The 26,559-nt window shown below is 45.7% G+C and overlaps 1 protein-coding gene and 1 pseudogene across 14 annotated transcripts in view; one reads left to right on the top strand and one right to left on the bottom strand.

Annotated features, from left to right (window-relative positions):
* Positions 1-26,559, top strand: part of LOC125739396 (alpha-2-macroglobulin-like protein 1) — a 96,491-nt gene that overhangs the window by 30,264 nt on the left and 39,668 nt on the right. For 12 of the 14 annotated variants that reach the window (XM_049009469.1, XM_049009475.1, XM_049009467.1 and 9 more), the window contains exons 1-21: positions 19,849-20,001; positions 20,760-20,940; positions 21,070-21,226; positions 21,400-21,452; positions 21,729-21,749; positions 21,829-21,994; positions 22,087-22,171; positions 22,343-22,451; positions 22,522-22,636; positions 22,787-22,899; positions 22,975-23,142; positions 23,218-23,442; positions 23,525-23,585; positions 23,668-23,813; positions 23,894-24,043; positions 24,184-24,309; positions 24,449-24,548; positions 24,632-24,743; positions 24,878-25,103; positions 25,185-25,311; positions 25,395-25,510. In XM_049009469.1, the coding sequence (XP_048865426.1) occupies positions 19,895-20,001; positions 20,760-20,940; positions 21,070-21,226; positions 21,400-21,452; positions 21,729-21,749; positions 21,829-21,994; positions 22,087-22,171; positions 22,343-22,451; positions 22,522-22,636; positions 22,787-22,899; positions 22,975-23,142; positions 23,218-23,442; positions 23,525-23,585; positions 23,668-23,813; positions 23,894-24,043; positions 24,184-24,309; positions 24,449-24,548; positions 24,632-24,743; positions 24,878-25,103; positions 25,185-25,311; positions 25,395-25,510 (2,664 nt within the window). In that variant the 5' untranslated portion in view covers positions 19,849-19,894. Of the gene's footprint in view, positions 1-8,445; positions 8,458-19,848; positions 20,002-20,759; positions 20,941-21,069; positions 21,227-21,399; positions 21,453-21,728; positions 21,750-21,828; positions 21,995-22,086; positions 22,172-22,342; positions 22,452-22,521; positions 22,637-22,786; positions 22,900-22,974; positions 23,143-23,217; positions 23,443-23,524; positions 23,586-23,667; positions 23,814-23,893; positions 24,044-24,183; positions 24,310-24,448; positions 24,549-24,631; positions 24,744-24,877; positions 25,104-25,184; positions 25,312-25,394; positions 25,511-26,559 lie in introns of those variants that run through there. The other 2 variants (XM_049009477.1, XM_049009476.1) reach the window with 2 other exon arrangements.
* LOC125739399 (alpha-2-macroglobulin-like protein 1) lies at positions 2-25,934 on the bottom strand (annotated as a pseudogene).

Genomic DNA, 26,559 nt, shown 5'->3' with positions numbered 1-26,559 from the left:
TTTTTATTATGATATTTAAGCCATGGAGGTAACGACTCATGCACCTTCATTAGCTAACCCTGTTAAGAGAAAAATCACTTGCAGCCAGAGGTGTAGGCAACAGTTGTCGTCTCATCTGGAAGAGAGCAAAAGCCACATGAAGCAAGCATCTCCACAATGAGAGAGATACCGATTACAGCATAGTGCTCACAGTAATGAAATGCTCTTACTGGGCTGGTAGTAGTCATATACCCTGATAGTCGCTTGCTTAAGGTTTCCAATCCACAGCTGCTGTATGAGTTTTAGGCTGTAGGACAGAGGAGTCTTCCTGGGTACCTGTATAGAAGTCGAGATGCCAGATACTGTGGTTAGTTCCCTTTTCCACAAAAGGGTTTGGTAAACTGGTTACACGTCCATCAAGACTTGCATTGTGTTTGTACAAAGTGCTTTACAAAAGTATAATGCCACCCCTAGCTATGTAAAAGGGACAAAGGCATGAAAGACAGTAACTGAAGGACAGGAACTAAGAAAATGCACATTTGAGATCCATGACAGCATGAGGAAACGCCAGATGCAAGTTCAGAGAAATTGAGTGCCGAGTTCAGGGAGAGTCAGTGAAAAGTACAAGCAACTGCAATTAATGTGTAAATGGTGGGATGTAATGGGAGGATATAGAACATTAAGGATTGCCTACATTTAACAAGGTATTAGAAAGGAAGATGAAAGCACAATATAGGACAAGTTATATAAAATAGGTAGACAAGTAAGCTCAGACGAAGTTTAGGTACAAATTAGAACAAAAGCCCGATTTAAAAAGGTTCATCTCAGGTCTGCTTTTAAAAAACAAGTCTGATGCCCTGATTCTCTGATGCACTGCAAACAGGCAGTGCTGATCTGCTGAGCCAAAATGGTTGCATCTCAGGAATACAGTGCTTTCTACAGCTTAGAACCTTCCAGCCACTAAGCAGAGTGAACTCACCTCTTTCAGATACAGAAGAACAGAATCGTCATTACTGTCAACCCGTTCAACCATCTCAGCTGCTCTTAGCTATGGGTGAAGACATTGGGTGGTTTCATTTCTATATAGTATGGGTTGTGCTCATAGTCCATAAATCTCAGTAGTTAACATGGCCTGTTCAAGGGACTAACCTCATTCAAGGACGTCTGATCCGGCACAAACCCAGAAAGAAGTTCTATGTCAATCAACACCATGTTTGTGGTCTCCCGCATCCCAGTATACCTGGAATGTAGGTTGTTTTTAGTGCGCCAGTCATGGGGTCACTTATTCCACACCAAGTAACTTGACAAAACGCATACTCACTGGACCTGAAGGTTCAGCGTCAATGTTGCTATAGGGCTACATTTGCTCTCCACAGTAGGGGTGATGCTGAAGGCAGACCTGACCGCTGTAACTGGGACATTGTAACGTAGAGTCACCTGTAAGGAAGGAGAGAAACCTTGATCAAAGCCACCATCCCACATCACGGTCACACTGCTATAGTATTCTACAGCCTGCTCCTTTGGCATTTAACAATGTAGTCCTGAGCTTGGTACAATGGTAGCCTTACCTGCACAGACACACATTGAGTGCCCTGTGCCACAATGCTGTAGGGTCCAGTGACATCCTGCAATGACCTTTCCTGGTATAACAGCTTGTTGCTTGAATTCACATTGAAGATCAGTTGCTGTGCATTTGGTGACTGCACAGTCACTGTGCTGGCACCACCTGGATTTTGCACCAGGGTTGAGTAGAGGGACAGCGCTTGTAGAGCTACCACCGTGTCCTGCAAAACCACCATTTAAGTGGACCGGGCCAGCCACCAATGCAGAAAAGGCTGCTGCTGACATTGTGTCGACACAATACCTGCGTCGATAAAAAGCCACCATTAACATTCTGCCGCTTTGCCAGCCAGCGGACGATCCTTGTGGCGTAGCCCAAGTCCGCAGCAGTCAGTGGCGAGGCATGGAGCACAGCCAGCAGCACATACGAGGTCATCTCCACCGACAAGGGATCAGAAGTCACAGAGGATGACTGAGACCAGTACAGGGAGGTGCCTAAGACAGACAAGGGGTACTAAGACCAGTGCCTCTCGTGGGCAGAAACGCACTGTGTGATACCTTACCATCAGCCGTCGCCAAGCTGTTGAGACGTGCCATCAGCTGAGCCCGTTTATCATACTTTCCAGCCAGGCTAAAGGTATAAGCCATCAGGGCTGCTGTATAGGTGCTTGTCAGGTAGGTAGTGTCAGACGTCAGACAAGCCAAGCCGAGGTTCAAAGCCGGATTCTGTGAAGGGGTGAGATTAATCTCTAGTGGTTCTAGTTCTAAAGTAATGGTGCGCTCAAAGATTAGTCTGCATGTGATTTTGGTCATCTTAATGCCAGTAATGCTGCAGAAGATTTCCTCTTTGGCTGGCATGGAAAAGCAGTAATACAACACTTACTGATATGTTGCTCTCCAGGAACGCTGCAACAATGTAGGCAGTGAGCGTGACATCATCCACCACGCCACCCTGCATGGCTGTGTGAATGAGCTTCCCTACGGTTTTAAAGCAGCCGTCATTCTTCTGTGTTGTTAGCAACCATGTCACCGAGTCCTCATTGTTCTTGGGGTCAATGTAGATGAATTCTTGTGCCTCAGCAAAAGACCGTACAACAAATGCAGTCAACCTGGGGGCAGGGCAACGAGGAAGAGTGAGCGGGATCTAGAGCCGCCTCACGGATCCAAACGAAACACTTGCTCTGCCTCAAGCAGGTCTGAGCTCACCAGTTACTTCCACTTCCCCCAGGAAAGGTGCTGTAATAGCCACTGCTGTCCTTGTAGTTCAGTTGCCTCTGGTAACCTGAAAGTTTGAGAAAGGGAAGCTAAGGTTCTATAGACGGGGAGAAGACTCACTGGGTGACTCCACATTGGCACTGGGCAGCAGGGTCCTACCGCTTCTCAGGAAGTCTGTTGCTTTATTCAGAATAGCTGGGGTGAGTTGCTTTGTGGACTCCAGGTACTGCAGAATGTATATGTCAGGAGCTAGGATAGCCATGTTCTGCTCCCCACACCCATATGGCATGGACAGCAGATCGCCCATGTTCTGGAGAGCCCGGCCCAGCACATCACCTGCAAGATGTTTAGACTGCTGACGGGATTCGAGTACCTCGTGACCCGTACAGCAATGGCTGGAGCAGGCATAAGGATCAGCCAGTCTGGACAGCATGTTCTCGCTTAAGGTCTGGTCGTACCAGGTAAATATTTAGTGACACTACTAGGGGGCTACTTCACAATTCAAGGCTACATGGCACTGCTTACCAAGGACTGACACAGAAGCACGAGCAGATCCTGCCACCACATTTGCAGGAGGGCGCAACGCAACTTCCTGTTTGATAGCTGTTCCTGAGAAAAAGATTGCTGCCTTACTTAAGGGTACATGACTTTCTGTGCACCATTCCACAAGCCACCCATGCTGACCTGGCAGAGGTTACTGCACAATTGACATGGATGGAAACACAAGGCTTCCTTCAGGTTTAATTGCCTGTGTGCTGGACGACATGAGCCTCAACTTACCATTAGGACACAACAACCAGCTGTAGGTATCAGTTCTCTCTTGTCCCTCTGCCTGTAGGCAATGACAGTGAAAGGTTTTGCTAGTCTGAGACTTGCATGAGGCAGTAGAAACCACAGCCGAGTACCAATACTGGGGGAAGGCTCATTTACAGATCATGAGCATTTGTTTTGAGGACGGTGTTAAATGCTGCGCTTGTTAGAGGGGCCCTTTTTTGCAAGCATTATACATAGCCAAGTCCACAAGGGTAGGAAAAGATTCTAGTGTACATACCACAAAAGGAATGTTGTGTGATGATTTCCACTATATTTCATCCCTGTTGTGATGCTGCTCCATTAGTGGACAATGCGACCTTGATGGCAATTTCATCATGACCTACAATGTATGGTGCTTGACATCCCCTCCCCTTTTCTTAAAATTACACCATGAGATTCATAAGGGACATCCGATCAGAATGAGTAGATCGCAAACATGAATAGCACATACAAAATGACTCATGGGTAGGGGTCTGACGATACTCAGCCGACTAGATGAAATTACAATAAGGACAATTTCAAAGGGGAAACCCATTACTGCAAAGCTCCCTTTTGTTTGATTAAAATTTGCCAAAAAAAACCTAAATAAAAAGCAGATGGTGAAACATTTAATAAACCACCATCATGTGCAGTAAACAGAAGAAATATCTAGCACCATAAAATATAACGCACGTAAATGTGAGAGAAGCCCAATTGATCATAGAATACAAGCAAACGTTTTTCCTTCACCGGTGCAGTGGATTTAAGTAAAGAGCTATGACAGTGCTGCAAATGGCTTCGCATGGTAGTAAATGCCATTCACAGCAGCTAATGCGATTTCCTACACTTCACAGGTGGTTCGTGTTGTCAGTCACCCTTTATTTTCTGCTGGGTACCCAAAATGCTGCCACACAAAAAGATGTCCGGGGCATCTATGTTAGTCAGCCACCGACATGCTTGCGGCAGCCAATTTGCAGTGCCTCTGCTCTTCACTCCGGTGAGAAATCGTCATGTTGCAACATTGCGAGATCGCTACACCCCTACTGATGGGGGTTGAACTAGTGACATGTTCCAAAAGTTGAATTAGATTTGAGGGAAAAAAGGTAGATTTAATGGGCTAGTTCACACCAAAATCTGCACAGAAGGTACGAGCAGGAGCACCTCAGTAATATCTTCTGTGGTGACTGGTGTGTTGAGGTCAGAACAACAATTGTTCTCTAAACCGTCTGGATTGTCTTCAATAACTGGGTCATAACTCATGGTAAGACTGCTGTTGGATTTCTCCCCAGATGCATTTTTTCCTGGTGCTTCAAAATCAGATAAGGAATGCCATCAGCTATCATATTCCACAGAAGCCTGACATCTCAAATTAGGCAACTTCCAAAAGAATATCCTAGGATGGATGGCAGCAAATCCCCACAATTTTATATATACCACCATTTCCATTTTGGGGTGAACGGCCCCTTTGGAACCAAGTGGCACCGGTTCTATAGGACCACCCTTAGTGTGGACAAGATGTACCAGTCCAAATGGATTTAATCCAAAGTAGTTTGGGATTCCTACCTTGACAAGCAAGGTGCGTACTACGGTATCGACACGGCCCTTGTCCAGCATCACCGCATTCTTGTTCATGCATGTTCCAGCCACAGCCTCTGCACGGACAGACACGTTTACAGCCCCTGAGGAGAGAGTGGCGGAGGTCAGACATGCACAAGAGCTACCAGTATTGTCAGAATTACGTGACCATTTGGCAGAGCCTTACCAAGGGCTGAGCCTTGCATATTCCACCTGAATGTCTTTGTCTCACTGGCACACACACAGGAGGTATACTGACATTGAGCACAAGGTTCCAGACTGTATTCTTGTGATGGAAGCGCAGTCACCCTCACCTGCCAGAGCACAGCCATTTATGAACCAAAAAAAAGAGCAGCTACGTTTCAGATGCACAGCTGCTATAGGCATACCACAATGCATTCCGAGAGGTAGTTGAAGACCGTTGCTTTCAGCACAAAAGTCTCTCCACGGACGATCGAGTATGGCAGAGTCAAGTCAAGGAAAAAGGGCTGGAAGACTGTAAGCGTTACTGGAGGAGCAAGGCCCAGACCAGTATCAGACAGGCAGAAGGCACACGTGTCCCAGGTGGTAATTGTATCAGGGGCCGTTACTGGAACAGCAGTGGACCCAGATTTCCTGTAAAGTAAAGCTCCAGTTTATTGTGGCAAGATTCTTGGAGGCAATGGATCATTGAAAAAGGCCTGCATTTGACCAAAAGGCCAAAGCCATGGAAATTTAAATTCCAAACAGATTGCCGTGTCTGCGTTGTACATACCCAACTTCCACGAGAGTCCAGATCCAGGTTTCTGGAAAGAAAACACGCACCGTTTCCAGAGGCGTCCCCACACCAGCGCTGGGTACATTTGCAGGTTGCGCCATAGCAAAGACTTCAGAAAGAAAAACATTTATATTATTCAGTTGATACTGCAGGCAAGCTAGTTGAATTCAGGGTCAAGACTGCAGCTTACATATAGGTTCTCTGAAGCCATAGTTGTATCTTCTCCCTTTGAAGGTCAAGCAAGATGGCATCGATACAAATAAATTAGTTGCCAGCTTTAGTCCTGCATTCTGTTGGGCAATAAGAGAGATTTTACAACCATCGTTATGGGAACCAACACATAGCCACAATCTGAGCAAATATGTACATTCACAGCTGGGTTGTGCAGCCACAACATCGAAACTTGGACCAGGCAGGGTGTGGACAGCTACCTGAAACACGCTTCGGGTGTCTACTTCCTGTGACGTTATGGTGCGCTTTGGTCTTACTTCCAGGCACACCTCAGGGTCCTCTGCAATGTAATAGTAGTTCTCTTTGGCTGGTAACATGTTGTAGATCTGGTAGAGTAAAGCACAAGGGAAATTACTGAGAAGCACTTGCAGTCGCAAATAAAATTGTGACGTGTACTAGTATAAAAGGCTCAAGTGGAAATTAAGGCAGCGAATCACAATTCTAAGTAGAGTACTGTTAGGTTAACCTTGTCTGCATCCAGTCTGTTCTTGGGATCCAACAGCAGCACACTCTGATCCACAACGGACAGGCCACACAGGGCACCTGGGTTAGCCAAGACCGTCATTTGGATATCTTGCCCAGGAACAGTACTGTTGGGAGTGAATGCCAGAGATACCTGGAGCAGGAACAAATAATCACCTTCCTTCAGTTTGAAAACAGGGTGGCAGAAGGGGGGGGGGTAGGCCATCCACCTACCTTTTGTTTAAAGCATTTCTCAGTAGGGAAATCCATGCTTGCAGCAATTGCAGTGCCACTGGGCAGAACTGTATACGCCACAACCCGCACCATGGGGGCCAGCTCAGGAGCCACGGTGAGCATGAAAGACACCTCACCATCAGTATCTGGGGAGAGAAGAAGTGTGGGTGCTGGGGAGGGGGCGCATTCATAAGCCCAGTACACAAGACACACATGGCTGTAACTCACTAGTTCCTTGCCACATGATGTTTGCAAACCCAGACCCTACAATGGCTCCTTTGGAAAGGACCTGAAAGAGCCCATGTCACTGGATCAGACTGCTTCCCATATTCGTCAGTAAAATACTGGATAAAATGAGTAAAGGCTGAAATCACTCACCAGATATATTATTTGCAGAAGGTTGCCCCCAGTCTCCTCAACTATTGTATAGTTAATATTTATTGGTACCACTGTTCCACATGTCAGTGGCTTGTCCTTATTCTGTACTGCTAAAGAGCTTTGAAGTGTGTCTTCAGTCTTTTGAGAAATAGTTTGCATTGCAGCCTGGTAGAAAACCGTATGTGGCCAGTACAGGACATCAGCAGATGGAGGATAGTAAGATGCCTGAGAGATATAATATAAAATTAGAGCAATTCCATAATTGTAAAGAGGACCAAGCAGCACTAATATAAAGCTTACTTTTAGCTGAATGGTGTCAGATACCCCAGCCAGGCTGACTGAGAACTTGGCCATGCCATCCTGGTCAGTGGTAACATTCAGAAACGACACACTGGGATCCTGAAAGCCTTTATACAGGTATACAGTCTTGCCAGCTATTGGCACGTTCTTGTAATCCACCAGTTGTACCTGGGAAAAGGAGAACGGGTTGACTGCCTGCACAAATGCACTAGGGTGAGCTCTTCATAATTTTGAAATACTTACTTTGCCATCAATGCGTGATGATCCAGGAACATAGATGTCAGGGGTGTCAACAAATGTTATTGTTCCAGCAATATAATTGATGCTTATGCTAGCTGCTCCAGGCAGGGAAATGCCTGACAAGACAAGCAACCTTAGGGTGAGACCCTGGCCAGAAGACAAGCTACCACAATATTAATGCTGCCTCCCCGCTCGCCCTATATGCAATTGCGATCAACATTAGTCCAAGGGATAATGTGTAGTCGAAAGTGCTCGCGCCCACACACCGGTTCCTTGTTCTTCTACATCCGCTGCAAGTGAAAGGGTGTCCTCGTAGCCATCTGATCTGACGCGTCAGTATCACAGCTGATGGAGGACTAGTAGAGTCAAGATGGCCAGCATGTACAGGCAAACTCACGTTCCACACACTGCAACGCTAACTTGAGGCTCTACAGCATTGACCTCTGGGGCTGCTTTCACAGTCACCTCAAACCTTGGCAAGACTAAGATAAAAGCAAGTTCAGTTAAGTGTCAGGGTGCAACTCATGGCAGTAGACTTCAGGACCAGCAGTACCAGGGCAGCAGGATGACTCACCATACTCCATGACCGTGAAGCTCTGCACTGTTCTTTGCTCACCAACGGAGACAATCAAGCTATAAGTGCCCACTGGTGCTTCAGAGCTCAAGGGAAATGAGAGCTGCACAATTTTGTCATAGGAGCTGACATTCAGCCACTGGTCTATCCGGTTACTGTTGACATCCTGAGTGAGCAGGGAACCTTTAGTTACACTAACCTTCCACACACAAGCTGGCATTTCATAAATGAAATTGCAACCTTACCTGCAGCTCCACCATGTCGTACTGTAAGAGAAATGCCCATTAGTTCAGTATGGACTATGGCACACATTAAACCACCACGCACACGATCAGGATTCCATTTTCTGAGGCTATGTACCCCTGACTCAAGCACACAGCCCTTAGCAGAAGGGCCGGTAGAAATGGTCCCCCTTGAGAGATGGATTGTAATTTTGTACCATTTGCCCACAGCTTGAATGAAACCTCACCCAAGTGCACTTCTGACTATCCAAAGAGCCCCCATTTCAGACAACTGAATTACATGCATTAGTCAAGCCTTACCAGTTGAAAGACGGGAACAAGTTTGGTATTCATGGTGACAATTCTGAAATTCACTGAAGACAAAAGGGAAATACATAGGGGTGTTTTAGGGTATCCATTACACAAACACCAACGTCATCAAGGGATATCCCTGCTGGTCCCACACCAAGAGGTAAACGTGCATATTTACACAGCACATTGGAATCTAGGGGCATAAATGTTGCAATTCCACACAGGCTCACACATTTGAAGTGTAGTTCACATACCCATCTGTCCTGGTTTGTAGACTGGTTTGTCAGTCTGAATGAAGGTTATGGGAAGGACTGGTTTGAACAAGACTTTGCGTTCATCTGCCAGCTGAAATGCCTGCCCTTTTACTTCCACCCTGATGGTCTGCACAGAATCCTTTTCCACATTAGGAGCCTAATGTTCAGAAAGATATGCATCATTCAACACGAGGATGAGTAGACACACACGAGTATACATGAAGTTCCCAATTAGCCTTCTCCACATCATCCAAGAATGAGGACGTATGGAGTTGCAGGGACTGACCTTAAAGGGGAGGCAACGGAACATCGCAGTGTTTGAACTCTCCGTCAACAGGATTTTACTTCCACTATCATCGTTCAACAGTACAGTCATGAGCAGTGTCTCATTTGGGTAAAGGAGACTGGCACAAAGTGTAGCCGGGGAGCCGGCGTCAATCACAATCGGAAAGGTCACCAAGAAGGCCCTGTGGAAAGATACCAGGGCAGTTCTTTTGAAAGCCTACAGACAGACTACCTGGCAGCCCTGTACAGACAGCATCAATTTTACCTAGGGGGAGTTCAGTTATGTAGTTCGTCAAGTGATACCGGTGGCAATTAGGACGGTATAATAAACGTGCCTCGTTTCCCCAAGTTCCAGAGATAACGACGGCAGGGTCCGGATGTAAAAAATGTCAGCACGTCTTTAAAGAAAGGTCGACGGAAGCACGATCAGCGCAAGAAACAAGCTTCTGGGCCATGACCTGCCAACATATAGCTAGAGAAGACAGTGGCTTCTTCACTAAAAACATACCAAAAATGTTGCACAGGACGGAAACCGAGTAGGTTTGAGCATTTCCATCAGTTTATGCATCCTGAGTTTTTCCATTAGTGTAGGTTGTCAGACGTGTGTGGAGCACTTCAAAACCACAAACGCCATTTTTACTGGGGTAATTCGGACAAGGCTACCATTATTTCGCTTTCGCTGAAATACAGAAATCAATTTGCCAGAGTGTTTACGCCAAGCTTATAATTACACATATGCTAGATTCGAACTGGATTAAGTTGCCGACCTAATCGGTAACTGCTTAAGTACGTCGCGTCCCCCGGATAAAACTACTTCAATCCAAACAGGGCAAAAAGAGTCGCGCGTTACTGAACACTATTCATGGAAGATATTGACAGTTTCAATACGTGTATAAAGGATTACATCATCTCACCTCTAAACGTTCGGCGGTTTAACTTACGGATTTGTCGTTGGTGTTGCGCGGCAGGAGTAGGACGACGACAACAACGCTATCATAAATAGCGATGGCCACATTTTCCGAAACAACTCCCATTCAGCAAGAGCCATGGTCAAAAGGAGTAACACTCAACAAACCGCCTTCAAGAACTATATATGCTGCTTAGACAGGGCGGGATTAAGGCAAATACCACCCACATCCACAACGTCAGTATGCAAACCGTTAGTTAGCTCGACGATGAGGCGATCTTTTCCGTCGCAAGTTTCAATCAATGCTTCAATGGTTTGACAACCTAAATTATAATTGTGCCCGGTAAACTACTGCTTTATGCATTATATGACTTTGTTGCTTTTATTATGAAGAAGCTGAGCTGGTCATCGTCTCTGCCCGTCTTTCTGTGTCTTTGAAAACGTTCTGTGTGTCCTTCACGGTAAGTAGCATCCGTAAACGACGAGTTTCACTATTTGTATGCTCGAACCCTATTCTCGGTAAGAAACAACAAAAATCATAATGTAACCCTTTATACACGTATTGAAACTGTCTTCTATGAATAGCCCTCAACAACTTAAAACAAGCAACAAAAAAAAACCTTTTTGTCTTTTAATTTTCCATGCCGTCACAGCATGCCGGAGTCAGTTAGAAGTGTTTTTATGTATTTGCGCGTTAGCCAAAATTTAAAAAGTGATCGGACATTAAAGTTGACATGAAAAAACGAGTGGCCGCTCACCGTAAGAATCTTAACACCATATGCGGAGGTGGCGGAATTCCCGGTCTCACAGCCTTTGAGTATCAAGTTGAGGCAATGATTGAGGACACACTTTTATCGGGTGAGGGGGACTCCGATGTCAGCGCGGGTGAGTTTTCTCGTACCAACCTTGTTTGAATTACTTGCATGTTTATGAATAACAAGTAGGGCACAGATGCGGTGTTACTTTTGTTTGTTCTGTTTGTTTATTCTTACAGACAATAGTACAAGAGGTGCCCCCAGTGCCGAGGACGACACAGGTAGTGATGGTGCTGCTGTGCCGAGCACATCTTTGGGCGGTGGCTGCACACATTCCCGTGCCTCGGAAACCGGGGGGTGACCATCCGGCCGTGTGCTGACTGAAGCTGTACTGCAGTCACAAAATGCAATAGTCAATGCTGTAAGATATGTTGCCAATTAATTAACATCTAAAAGATACGCTGGTGCCCTGATATTAACAACACATTAAAAGCATTAGTTAAAAAAATAAATGCGGTGTTTGGTTACCTGTTTTACATTCTTGCTATTACATTCAAAACAATCGGTAACGCTGTTCCATTTGGCGGATAATTTGGTGGCTCAGGTTCATCTTGCCTAAGCTCTTCAGATATCGGCAAGATACGATTTTGTAGCAGATTATGCAACACGTCACATGCGTGTACAATGCTACACTTTTAGCGGACTGTATAGCGCACTGCACCGGTCTTGTCCAGGCAATGGCCTTTATGCTGCCCTAGAATGCACTCTACGACCGCCCGAGCCCGAGAATGGGGGCATCATTATAACGCTGCTCCAGTTTATTCTGTGGGTTTGCGAGCGGCGTGAGAAGCCACGATTTCAGTGGATACCCACTGTCCCCTAAGGAACTGTCAAATGGTTAAATCAAACAAAGCTTACAATATTGGGCCAAATTATAAAATGGGAAAATCTTCTTACTGAGCAGCCAGACATCACGTACCACCTCATTTTCAAGTCTGTTTCCATCGCTAATGTTTCTGAGGATGAACGAATTATGGCTTGAGCCAGGCCATCTAGCCACTACATTAATGCAGGGGCATTAGTAGCATTTTGAATGTGGGAGGGACACGCTGGCATAAAACTAATATTTTGTGTTAAACGTCGGGTGATCCAAACGAATAATTATGAAACGTAAGGGGGACACCCATGCATTAATGAAACGCATGTTCGAATCGCACAGAGTGCAGTCGATGGCTCCGATTACATTGGGAAAACCGGACATCGCTGCAAATTCTGCTTTAATGTTTGCCTGTTCATCCACAGTGTAAGAAAAAATTATATATCTGGGTGACAAGCGGATTATGCCGTCCCATACAGCTGGCATGGCGCGATTTGGTGTTGACTAAATCACTATGATCCCTGTATATGCGCTCTCTTCCAATTCTTCCATAAGCTACGCCTTCCAATAACGCAAGAGCTGCCATGGCAGTTGTAATAGTTCGGTCATTTTCTTCACCGTTTTATTGTTACAAAATGAATAAAAATCAGGTGCCATACATTTGTAAACAACATACAATTAATGTCGGTGTATTGGATAAAGTCAGCGTCATGATTGTGAGTTTAAAAAGGGAAACTACAGTAGCAATGATTTACCAGTCCGTGAGCAGTCTGTGTACAAAACCGAGCAGAAACGTGCATACGCCATGTATGGAGCTGCCGTGAGAATGTGAGTAGCGGTACGCCAAGTTTCGTTTTTATATATCTCGACGTGAGCGTGGAAACGGTCATAAGCAAGATGAGGCCCCAGGTGAAGCCCTGAAAGTACAGAAGCTGTGCTCCATGTCACTACTTATTTTCGCGGGTTCTCTTCTGGCTATCGTCGGCGGTCTCGAACGATACTGATGCAGTTACCACAGCACAATGATTTAGTAAACTCTCCGTCTGACAGCCTTTTTAATGGCTGCCCAAATTACATAATGCACATCACTCGGTCATTTTCTTCACCGTTTTATTGTTACAAAATGAATAAAAATCAGGTGCCATACATTTGTAAACAACATACAATTAATGTCGGTGTATTGGATAAAGTCAGCGTCATGATTGTGAGTTTAAAAAGGGAAACTACAGTAGCAATGATTTACCAGTCCGTGAGCAGTCTGTGTACAAAACCGAGCAGAAACGTGCATACGCCATGTATGGAGCTGCCGTGAGAATGTGAGTAGCGGTACGCCAAGTTTCGTTTTTATATATCTCGACGTGAGCGTGGAAACGGTCATAAGCAAGATGAGGCCCCAGGTGAAGCCCTGAAAGTACAGAAGCTGTGCTCCATGTCACTACTTATTTTCGCGGGTTCTCTTCTGGCTATCGTCGGCGGTCTCGAACGATACTGATGCAGTTACCACAGCACAATGATTTAGTAAACTCTCCGTCTGACAGCCTTTTTAATGGCTGCCCAAATTACATAATGCACATCACTCGCAATACAGAAACGTTTCGTACATGTCCTTTCTTCAGCCCTCGTCACGCTGAACTCCCAATCTCCCCTCACCTTTCACTGATTGGTCTAATTACTGCACCAATCATGAAAACAACTATATCAGACAACTTAATAATCAGAGTGATCTGCAAGAACGGCAGTCACTAAGTATAATTCCACGGAACCATAGAAAACTTTAACAACATAAAACAACATTGAAAGGGCTACAGATTAGTATCCCATTTTTCAGTTCAGTGTGGAGACGCAGTATTGCCTCCTGAGTCCCGGTAATTCATTTTTGTCCTCTGTAGGGGACATGATTATGGTCATTTTATTTTAAATGGCATTTGACAAACCTAACGCAGTCCTACTATATTGCCTAGGAGACATCCTGGGCTTTCTAATGATGTCAGTAGAAAGGGGAGGGACTTACTCAGCACATGTACTGCTTTTCAAAATGCCCGGCATTTCATCAGCCACTTTTTACGGCACTAGGAGAGGTAAATGCTAATTATTTCACAGAAAAATGTCTGTGCTGTCAAAAATCAAATTGTTTCTTTATTTTGATAGTCTTAATTGTAATAAGATTTCAAACACGTGCAGTGAATTTAACCCTTTGAAAACACAACTTGTATTCAATGTCCTCTGGAGAGGACAGCAGCAGGACTTACTAATTCTCATTTTGACCATTATTCACAAAACAGAAAGCCAGGTGATGAGTAAGGTGGAGAGGATGTTGCTGAGGATTGATGAAGGGGAGTCAGACATAGAGCTGTCAGGAGATGAGCTGGAGGGGCAGACAGTAGATCAGCAAGGAGAAAGCTCAGAGTAGGATGTTTCAACTGTTGAGGAGCCTGCGCGGGAGCAAGCTGAGAACAATGAGCGCACATTATGGATGAGGAGCAATGCGTAAGCCAGGGAGATCTGATGTTGAAGATGTTGTCCACACACACACATGCAGAAAGAGAATGAGGCAGAAAGAGAATGTAAAAGTATAAATGAAATTACAGAGATTGCATTAACCCTCTGGAGTAATCTGTCTCCTTTTCAAAACGTCAGTTGACGGAAATATTAAAGTTCTTAAAATTAGGTTAAATCTGCAAAAAAAGTAAACCATGTCACCTTACTTTGGGATCAAAACAAACTTCCACCATTGCTTACTATGTACTTTTATAATGTTTTATAATGTTTTTATAATGTTTTCAATTGCAAGTGTTTCAAACTGCATTTTCCAATGTCTGTACTTTGATGTCAAATTACAAACTTCACATAAATCTGACATATTTAAAAGTACACTAACATTAACATGAGTTTGTTGCCAAACCAAATATATAATAAATAATTTATTTGCCATGAATTAAGTTTATGATATTGAATGAAGGGGTGGCATGGTGGTGCAGTGGTTAGCACTGTTGCCTCACAGCTCTGGGACCCGGGTTCGAGTCTCAGCCTGGGTCACACGTGTGTGGAGTTTGCATGTTCTCCCCATGTCGCCGTGGGGTTTCCTCCGGGTACTCCGGTTTCCCCCCACAGTCCAAAAACATGCTGAGGCTAATTGGAGTTACTAAATTGCCCATAGGTGTGCCTCTGTGAGTGAATGGTGTGTGAATGTGCCCTGCGATGGGCTGGCCCCCCATCCTGGATTGTTCCCTGCCTTGTGCCCATCACTTCCAGGATAGGCTCTGGACCCCCCGCGAGGGTAGGATAAGCGGTTTGGAAAATGGATGGATGGATATTGAATGAAATGTGTGACCATGCCCCAGTCAGTGTGTCCGATACCCATATACTCCAGAGGGTTAAAAAAGTTGAATGGGAGACTGGAGAAAGATAGGCTGCAGTATTTTGAGTTAAAACTGCTGCTGGCTGTAGATCTTATTGCCCAAGCCCAGTGGGGACGAAGTCAAGAGTTTGATGAGGTGGTCAGTGATGTCTGCACTGATGAGGAGTACACTCTCCCTAAGAGGCAAAGTGTGGAGCCACAGCCCAGAGAAAGCCTGTAAAAAAATGGGGCTATCCATATGCCCAAGATGGTGGAGGCAGCCCATGCATCATGGTGCCGGAGAGGTGGATGTAATGGCAAAACCTATGTGAAATGCACCAAATGCAATATGTTTTTGTGCATTGCCAAAGGAAAAACTGTTTTCTGGCATATTCATATTCATGGAGCTCAAGATGGCGCCACGAGAGTGGCAGCTAGTTACAGCAGCTCTGACCACCTTCTATTCTTTTAACCTATCTTATCTATTTTCCTTGTTTTTTTCACCTTTTCTTTCAACTAATCACAAGTATGCTAGTCAAAGGCAACTTGTGAACTTACTTTTTTGTTTTTTAATCATTTACGGACTGTTTTACCCGGTACACGGAGATTCTTCAAGCAGCGGCTTCATTGTTTACACTCGGGATCAGCTGTTAGCGCTTCGTAACCAGCCGATACACCCCAGGGAAAGACCAGAGATCCCCAGGGAGCTGCGGCGGAGGAGACGGGGCTGCAGAGCTGGAGTTAAGTGTCGAGAGCGGAAGAGAAGGTACAAACCATCTGTACCCTCGATCATTATGGGGAATGTTAGATCTCTCCCTAATAAGATCGATGAGTTAACGGCGCTGACAAGACTTCAGAGAGAGTACCGGGAGGTGAGCATGATGTGCTATACAGAATCTTGGCTGACACACCTCACTCCAGACTCACACGTAACTGTACCGGGATTCCACCTGGTGAGAACGGACCGAGATGGAAAGGAGACCGGCAAGAAGAAAGGTGGGGGGATTGTGATGTATGCGAACGAGAGATGGTGTAAACCGGGGCACATCAGTGTTAAGGAGCAATGCTGTACACGGGATGTGGAGCTATTGGCGGTCAGCATCAGACCATATTACCTGCCGCGGGAATTCACGCAAGTCATCGCGATAACTGTTTACATTCCGCCGACGGCAGATGCGGCAGCAGCATGTGAGACAATTCACACAGTGGTGTCCCAGCTACAGACATCACACCCCCAAGCCTTCTTTTTCATCTCTGGGGATTTTAATCATGTTTCCTTGTCCTCAACTCTCCCTACTTTCACCCAGTATGTGGACTGCTGCACCAGGGAACACAAAACACTGGACTTACTGTATGCAAATACTAAGGACGCTTACAGAGCATCAACCCTCCCCCCACTGGGTCGTTCAGATCACAGCCTGGTCCATTTGGTTCCCTCATACATACCTTTAGTATGCAAACGACCCCCCACTACAAGGTATGTGAGAGAATGGTCTGAAGAGGCGAGTCTGGCACTGAAAGACTGCTTCCAAACCACAGACTGGGAGGTGCTATGCAGCCCACACGGGGAGGACATTGACAGTCTGACGGCCTGCATAACAGATTATATCACCTTCTGCATGGATAACACTGTACCGACTAGGAAAGTACGGTGTTACTCCAACAACAAACCATGGCTGACTCCAGACCTGAGGACTCTGCTGGAGCAAAAAAGGAGGGCTTTCAGATCCGGAGATCGAGAGGAAATTAGGAGAGTCCAGAAGGAGCTAAGGAGAGAGATAAGGCGGGGAAAGAACAGTTACAAGAGGAAGCTGGAGGAGCAGCTCCAGCAGAGCAACACAAGAGGGGTGTGGAAGGGACTTAATATCATCACCGGACGGAGCAAGGCGAGTGGAGGGGATCCGGAGTCTGGCGACCAGGATTGGGCTAATAGATTGAACCAGTTCTTTAACAGGTTTGACTCAGTAGCCCAACCCCCCCCTATCCACCAGAGCTCATCACACCTCCTTCACACCTCCCTGCAACCCCCCACAGTAGTCACAGCACCGGGGATATTGGCGGCACCCCATCTGCCCCCTTTGTCCCCCAACGGCCTTACTGCCCCTCCCCCCCATGCCGTTCAGCAGGAGTCACCCACCCACAACCTACACTGTGGCCTCTCCATCACAACTGACCAGGTGCGGAGTCAGCTGATGAAGATGAAAACCAGGAAGGCCGCAGGTCCAGATGGAATCAGCTCCAGACTGTTGAGGGACTGCGCAGGTCAACTGTGCCAGGTCATCACATACATCTTTAACCTCAGTCTCAGTCTGGAGAGGGTCCCCGTTCTGTGGAAGACGTCCTGCGTGGTGCCGGTCCCAAAGACAACGCACCCCAAGGAGCTGAACCACTTCAGACCTGTTGCCCTGACTTCACACCTGATGAAGACCATGGAGAGGATTGTACTTCACCACCTTCGCCCGCTAGTCAGGAGGGATCTGGACCCGCTGCAATTTGCCTACCAGCCGAACATCGGGGTGGATGACGCTGTCATCTACCTGCTGCATCGGGCCTTCTCTCACCTAGAGACGGCTAGGAGCACTGTGAGAGTCATGTTCTTTGACTTCTCAAGTGCCTTCAATACAATCCGGCCCTCAGTGCTGAGGGGGAAGTTAGAGGGAGCGGGAGTGGACCATCAGTTGTCTGCGTGGATTACGGACTACCTCACCAGGAGACCCCAGTATGTGAGACTCCGGGACTGTGTGTCTGAGGTGGTAGTCTGTAGCACGGGGGCCCCACAAGGAACAGTACTCGCCCCTTTTCTCTTCACCCTATACACTGCGGACTTCAATTACAACACGGACACTTGCCATCTACAGAAGTTTTCAGACGACACTGCCATTGTTGGTCGGGTGTCAGAGGGGAACGAGCTGGAATACAGGGGGGTCATCGATCGCTTTGTCAGCTGGTGTGAACTGAACCATCTTCATATTAATGCCAGCAAGACGAAGGAACTGGTGATTGACTTCAGCAAGAAGTCTTCTCCTACTACACCGGTGAACATCCAGGGTCTGGACATTGAAACGGTGAAGGAGTACAAATTCCTGGGTGTTCACCTAAACAACAAACTGGACTGGTCTACAAACACTGAGGCAGTTTACAAAAAGGGTCTAAGTCGTCTTCACCTGCTTAGGCGGCTAAGATCCTTTGGGGTGAACAGGACTCTCTTAAGGTCCTTCTATGACACTGTGGTAGCATCTGCTATCTTTTATGCTGTGGTCTGCTGGTGTGGTGGAATTGCAGAGAGGAACAGGGGGAAATTGGACAAACTGGTGAAGAGGGCCAGCTCTGTCCTGGGCTGCCCACTGAAATCCATCGAGCAGGTTGGGGATGAGAGGATGCGGTCTAAGCTAACATCCATTATGGACAACACCTCCCACCCCCTGCATGAGACTGTACGAGCTCTGAGCAGCTCATTCAGCAATAGACTTCTACACCCACAGTGTAGGAAGGAGCGCTACCGCAGGTCATTCTTACCAGCGGCTGTCAGACATTATAACAGTTTAGCGTGAGTATTTTTTTACTCATATATGTTTAACTGACATATCACATGCTGTAACCAGGATCATTCACACCCCACCCCACCCCCGCACTTGTGTACATATCTCTGTACATTTTGTACATATCTCTGTACATCTTTATTTATTTCCAAAACTTTTGTACATTTGTATTTATATCTTTGTGTATCTACCTGCTCCTATTGTTCTATATTACGTTTTGTGCAAGAGCTCTGTAACACCTAAATTTCTCATTCGTGGGATAATAAAGGTTTATTCTATTCTATTCTATTCTATTCTATATCACTCCTAACTTAGAACCCCTGATGTTTTTAAATAATTATTAAAAGTCTTTAAAAATCATTTGCCAGTTTGCCTTACTGTTACCTTGTTATGCTTTCTGGAGGCATGAATTGCCATTTCACATTTTACATGATCTGCATTTGTAATCAAAAGTTCAATTGTTACATTGTACAAGCCTTTTCCAAGCTTTTTCCATGCTTAAATAAGATTCCTGAATTCAGCAGTTTTGAATATTTTAATGATATGAATTGTCCATATGACACCATTATATGAATCTATGATAAACTGTGATTTAACAAGACCCTTTGTCTACTACAGAGGACATATGGAAAAAAACCAAAGAAATATTTTTTGGGGGAAAAAAAATGTTGCAACATGTTTCTTTTATTCACAGCACTTAACTTGTCTAAAAAAATCTAAATACCTGAACATTTTTTCTTCCGGGTCTCAGGAGGATAGAAGAAAGTTTACGGATGTTACTTACCGTGAAGGACACACAGAACGTTTTCAAAGACTCAGAAAGACGGGCAGAGACGATGACCAGCTCAGCTTCTTCATAATAAAAGCAACAAAATCATATAATGCATAAAGCATATCAAGTAGTTTACCGGGCACAATTATAATTTAGGTTGTCAAACCATTGAAGCATTGATTGAAACTTGCGACGGAAAAGATCGCCTCATCGTCGAGCTAACTAACGGTTTGCATACTGACGTTGTGGATGTGGGTGGTATTTGCCTTAGTCCCGCCCTGTCTAAGCAGCATATATAGTTCTTGAAGGCGGTTTGTTGAGTGTTACTCCTTTTGACCATGGCTCTTGCTGAATGGGCGTTGTTTCGGAAAATGTGGCCATCGCTATTTATGATAGCGTTGTTGTCGTCGTCCTACTCCTGCCGCGCAACACCAACGACAAATCCGTAAGTTAAACCGCCGAACGTTTAGAGGTGAGATGATGTAATCCTTTATACACGTATTGAAACTGTCAATATCTTCCATGAATAGTGTTCAGTAACGCGCGACTCTTTTTGCCCTGTTTGGATTGAAGTAGTTTTATCCGGGGGACGCGACGTACTTAAGCAGTTACCGATTAGGTCGGCAACTTAATCCAGTTCGAATCTAGCATATGTGTAATTATAAGCTTGGCGTAAACACTCTGGCAAATTGATTTCTGTATTTCAGCGAAAGCGAAATAATGGTAGCCTTGTCCGAATTACCCCAGTAAAAATGGCGTTTGTGGTTTTGAAGTGCTCCACACACGTCTGACAACCTACACTAATGGAAAAACTCAGGATGCATAAACTGATGGAAATGCTCAAACCTACTCGGTTTCCGTCCTGTGCAACATTTTTGGTATGTTTTTAGTGAAGAAGCCACTGTCTTCTCTAGCTATATGTTGGCAGGTCATGGCCCAGAAGCTTGTTTCTTGCGCTGATCGTGCTTCCGTCGACCTTTCTTTAAAGACGTGCTGACATTTTTTACATCCGGACCCTGCCGTCGTTATCTCTGGAACTTGGGGAAACGAGGCACGTTTATTATACCGTCCTAATTGCCACCGGTATCACTTGACGAACTACATAACTGAACTCCCCTAGGTAAAATTGATGCTGTCTGTACAGGGCTGCCAGGTAGTCTGTCTGTAGGCTTTCAAAAGAACTGCCCTGGTATCTTTCCACAGGGCCTTCTTGGTGACCTTTCCGATTGTGATTGACGCCGGCTCCCCGGCTACACTTTGTGCCAGTCTCCTTTACCCAAATGAGACACTGCTCATGACTGTACTATTGAACGATGATAGTGGAAGTAAAATCCTGTTGACGGAGAGTTCAAACACTGCGATGTTCCGTTGCCTCCCCTTTAAGGTCAGTCCCTGCAACTCCATACGTCCTCATTCTTGGATGATGTGGAGAAGGCTAATTGGGAACTTCATGTATACTCGTGTGTGTCTAATCATCCTCGTGTTGAATGATGCATATCTTTCTGAACATTAGGCTCCTAATGTGGAAAAGGATTCTGTGCAGACCATCAGGGTGGAAGTAAAAGGGCAGGCATTTCAGCTGGCAGATGAACGCAAAGTCTTGTTCAAACCAGTCCTTCCCATAACCTTCATTCAGACTGACAAACCAGTCTACAAACCAGGACAGATGGGTGTGTGAGCCTGTGTGGAATTGCAACATTTATGCCCCTAGATTCCAATGTGCTGTGTAAATATGCACCTTTACCTCTCGGTGTGGGATCAGCAGGGATATCCCTTGATGTCGTTTGTCTTTGTGTAATGCATACCCTAAAACACCCCTATGTATTTCCCTTTTTGTCTTCAGTGAATTTCAGAATTGTCACCATGAATACCAAACTTGTTCCCGTCTTTCAACTGGTAAGGCTTGACTAATGCATGTAATTCAGTTGTCTGAAATGGGGGCTCTTTGGATAGTCAGAAGTGCACTTGGGTGAGGTTTCATTCAAGCTGTGGGCAAATGGTACAAAATTACAATCCATCCCTCAAGGGGGACTGTTTCTACCGGCCCTTCTGCTAAGGGCTGTGTGCTTGAGTCAGGGGTACATAGCCTCAGAAAATGGAATCCTGATCGTGTGCATGGTGGTTTAATGTGTGCCGTAGTCCATATTAAACTAATGGGCATTTCTCTTACAGTACGACATGGTGGAGCTGCAGGTAAGGTTGCAATTTCATTTATGAAATGGCAGCTTGCGTGTGGAAGGTTAGTGTAACTAAAGGTTCCCTTCTCACTCAGGATGTTAACAGTAACCGGATAGACCAGTGGCTGAATGTCAGCTCCTATGACAAAATTGTGCAGCTCTCATTTCCCTTGAGCTCTGAAGCACCAGTGGGCACTTATAGCTTGATTGTCTCCGTTGGTGAGCAAAGAACAGTGCAGAGCTTCACGGTCATGGAGTATGGTGAGTCATCCTGCTGCCCTGGTACTGCTGGTCCTGAAGTCTACTGCCATGAGTTGCACCCTGACACTTAACTGAACTTGCTTTTATTTTAGTCTTGCCAAGGTTTGAGGTGACTGTGAAAGCAGCCCCAGAGGTCAATGCTGTAGAGCCTCAAGTTAGCGTTGCAGTGTGTGGAACGTGAGTTTGCCTGTACATGCTGGCCATCTTGACTCTACTAGTCCTCCATCAGCTGTGATACTGACGCGTCTCCACAACAGAATCGTGTTGATGGGTATCTGTGCTTAAGGTCAACTTCGGATTGTCCTCTACATTACTCTGTATTTCAAGTAAGGGCGCTTTCCTTCTCAGTTATACGTACGGACAACCTGTGCCCGGGAATGCAAAACTGCAACTGTGCCGGCCTCCCTATTCATGGGTGCAGAACATCTCTAGCCAGTGTCAAAACCTCTCTGTGCAGGCGAGTCATTTTGAACAGCTATTACTTTGCACTTGTGTCTTGCTGTTGCCTGAACTTGCTCTTCTTTCAGTTGGATAAAGGTGGTTGTGCCTCTGGTGCCTTCAACATGGCATTTTTTCTCAACTTCAAAGATGGCTACGAGGACACCCTTTCACTTGCAGCGGATGTAGAAGAACAAGGAACCGGTGTGTGTGCATGAGCACTTTCGACTACACATTGGCCCTTGGACTAATGTTGATCGCAATTGCATATAGGGCGAGTGGGGAGGCAGCAGTAATATTGTGGTAGCTTGTCTTCTGGCCAGGGTCTCACCCTAAGGTTGCTTGTCTTGTCAGGCATTTCCCTGCCTGGAGCAGCTAGCATGAGCATCAATTATATTGCTGGAACAATAACATTTATTGACACCCCTGACACCTATGTGCCTGGATCATCACGCATTGATGGCAAAGTAAGTATTTCAAAATTATGAAGAGCTCACCCTCGTGCATTTGTGCAGGCAGTCAACCCGTCCTCTTTTTCCCAGGTACAACTGGTGGATTACAAGAACGTGCCAATAGCTGGCAAGACTGTATACCTGTATAAAGGCTTTCAGGATCCCAGTGTGTCATTTCTGAATGTTACCACTGACCAGGATGGCATGGCCAAGTTCTCCGTCAGCCTGGCCGGGGTATCTGACACAATTCAGCTAAAAGTAAGCTTTATGTTAGTGCTGCTTGGTCCTCTTTACAATTATGGAATTGCTCTAATTTTATATTGTATCTCTCAGGCATCTTACTATCCTCCATCTGCTGATGTCCTGTACTGGCCACATATAGTTTTCTACCAGGCTGCAATGCAAACTATTTCTCAAAAGACTGAAGACACACTTCAGAGCTCTTTAGCAGTACAGAATAAGGACAAGCCACTGAAATGCAGAACGGTGGTACCAATAAATATTCACTATACAATAGTTGGGGAGACTGGGGGCAGCCTTCTGCAAATAGTATATCTGGTGAGTGCTTTCAGCCTTTACCCATAGTATTTTACTGACGAATATGGGAAGCAGTCTGATCCAGTGACATGGACTCTTTCAGGTCCTTTCCAAAGGAGCCATTGTACGGTCTGGGCTTTCAAGCATCACATGGCGAGGAACTAGTGAGTTACAGCCATGTGTGTCTTGTGTACTGGGCTTATGAATGCGCCCCCTCCCCAGCACCCACACTTCTTCTCTCCCCAGATACTGATGGTGAGGTGTCTTTCATGCTCACCGTGGCTCCTGAGCTGGCCCCCATGGTGCGGGTTGTGGCGTATACAGTTCTGCCCAGTGGAACTGCAATTGCTGCAAGCATGGATTTCCCTACTGAGAAATGCTTTAAACAAAAGGTAGGTGGATGGCCTACCCCCCCCCCTTCTGCCACCCTGTTTTCAAACTGAAGGAAGGTGATTATTTGTTCCTGCTCCAGGTATCTCTGGCATTCACTCCCAACAGTACTGTTCCTGGGCAAGATCTCCAAATGACGGTCTTGGCTAACCCAGGTGCCCTGTGTGGCCTGTCCGTTGTGGATCAGAGTGTGCTGCTGTTGGATCCCAAGAACAGACTGGATGCAGACAAGGTTAACCTAACAGTACTCTACTTAGAATTGTGATTCGCTGCCTTAATTTCCACTTGAGCCTTTTATACTAGTACACTTTACAATTTTATTTGCGACTGCAAGTGTGTCTCAGTAATGTCCCTTGTGCTTTACTCTACCAGATCTACAACATGTTACCAGCCAAAGAGAACTACTATTACATTGCAGAGGACCCTGAGGTGTGCCTGGAAGTAAGACCAAAGCGCACCATAACTTCACAGGAAGTAGACACCCGAAGCGTGTTTCAGGTAGCTGTCCACACCCTGCCTGGTCCAAGTTTCGATGTTGTGGCTGCACAACCCAGCTGTGAATGTACATATCTGCTCAGATTGTGGCTATGTGTTGGTTCCCATGACAATGGTTGTAAAATCTCTCATTGCCCAACAGAATGCAGGACTAAAGCTGGCAACTAATTTATTTGTATCGATGCCATCTTGCTTGACCTTCAAAGGGAGGAGATACAACTATGGCTTCAGAGAACCTATTTGTAAGCTGCAGTCTTGACCCTGAATTCAACTAGCTTGTCTGCAGTATCAACTGAATAATATCTAAACGTTTTTCTTTCTGAAGTCTTTGCTATGGCAAAACCTGAAAATGTACCCAGCGCTGGTGTGGGGACGCCTCTGGAAACGGTGCGTGTTTTCTTTCCAGAAACCTGGATCTGGACTCTCGTGGAAGTTGGGTATGTACAACACACACGGCAATCTGTAGCTTATGGAATTTAAATTTCCATGGCTTCTTTGGCCTTTTGACCTTTTTCAATGATCCGTTGCCTCCAAGAATCTTGCCGCAATGAACTGGAGCTTTACTTTACAGGAAATCTGGGTCCACTGTTGTTCCAGTAACGGCCCCTGATACAATTACCACCTGGGACACCTGTGCCTTCTGCCTGTCTGAGACTGGTCTGGGCCTTGCTCCTCCAGTAACGCTTACAGTCTTCCAGCCCTTTTTCCTTGACTTGACTCTGCCATACTCGATCGTCCGTGGAGAGACATTTGTGCTGAAAGCAACGGTCTTCAACTACCTCTCGGAATGCATTGTGGTATGCCTATAGCAGCTGTGCCTCTGAAACGTAGCTGCTTTTTTTTGTGTTTTTGGTTCATAAATGGCTGTGCTCTGGCAGGTGAGGGTGACTGCGCTTCCATCACAAGAATACAGTCTGGAACCTTGTGCTCAATGTCAGTATACCTCCTGTGTGTGTGCCAGTGAGACAAAGACATTCAGGTGGAATATGCAAGGCTCAGCCCTTGGTAAGGCTCTGCCAAATAGTCACGTAATTCTGACAATACTGGTAGCTCTTGTCCATGTCTGACCTCCGCCACTCTCTCCTCAGGGGCTGTAAACGTGTCTGTCCGTGCAGAGGCTGTGGCTGGAACATGCATGAACAAGAATGCAGTGATGCCGGACAAGGGCCGTGTCGATACCGTAGTACGCACCTTGCTTGTCAAGGTAGGAATCCCAAACTACTTTGGATTAAATCCATTTGGACTGGTACATCTCGTCCACACTAAGGGTGGTCCTATAGAACCGGTGCCACTTGGTTCCAAAGGGGCCGTTCACCCCAAAATGGAAATGGTGGTGTGTGTGTGTACATATAATTGTGGGGATTTGCCGGCATCTATCCTAGGATATTCTTTTGGAAGTTGTCTAGTTCGAGATGTCAGGCTTCTGTGGAATGATGGTTGGCATTCCTTATCTGATTTTAAAGCACCAGGAAATGCATCTGGGGAGAATTCCAACAGCAGTCTTACCATGAATTATGACCCAGTTATTGAAGACAATCCAGACAGTTTAGAGAACAATTTGTTGTTCTGACCTCCACACACCAGTCACCACAGAAGATATTACTGAGGTGCTCCTGCTTGTACCTTCTGTGCAGATTTTGGTGTGAACTGGCCCTTTAAATCTACCTTTTTCCCCTCAAATCTAATTGAACTTTTGGAACATGTCACTAGTTCAACCCCCATCAGTAGGGGTGTAGAGATCTCGCAATGTTGCAACATGACGATTTCTCACCGGAGTGAAGAGCAAAGGCACTGCAAATTGGCTGCCGCAAGCATGTCGGTGTCTGACTAACAGATGCCCCGGACATCTTTTTGTGTGGCAGCATTTTGGGTACCCAGCAGAAAATAAAGGGTGACTGACAACACGAACCACCTGTGAAGTGTAGGAAAGCACATTAGCTGCTGTGAATGGCATTTACTACCATGCGAAGCCATTTGCAGCACTGTCGTAGCTCTTTACTTAAATCCACTTCACCGGTGAAGGAAAAACGTTTGCTTATATTCTATGATCAATTGGGCTTCTCTCTCATTTGCATGTGTCATATTTTATGGTGCTAGATACTTCTGTTTACTGCACATGATGGTGGTTTATTAAACGTTTCACCATCTGCTTTTTATTTAGCTTTTTTTTTTGTCATTTTAATCAAACCAAAGGGAGCTTTCCAGTAATGGGTTTCCCCTTTGAAATTGTCATTGTAATTTCATCTAGTGGGC

This window comes from Brienomyrus brachyistius, chromosome 3 (assembly GCF_023856365.1).
Source record: "Brienomyrus brachyistius isolate T26 chromosome 3, BBRACH_0.4, whole genome shotgun sequence".
Classification (NCBI taxonomy): domain Eukaryota; kingdom Metazoa; phylum Chordata; class Actinopteri; order Osteoglossiformes; family Mormyridae; genus Brienomyrus; species Brienomyrus brachyistius.
Note: the sequence above shows the minus strand (reverse complement) of the source record. Positions and strands in the feature narration are given on the sequence as shown.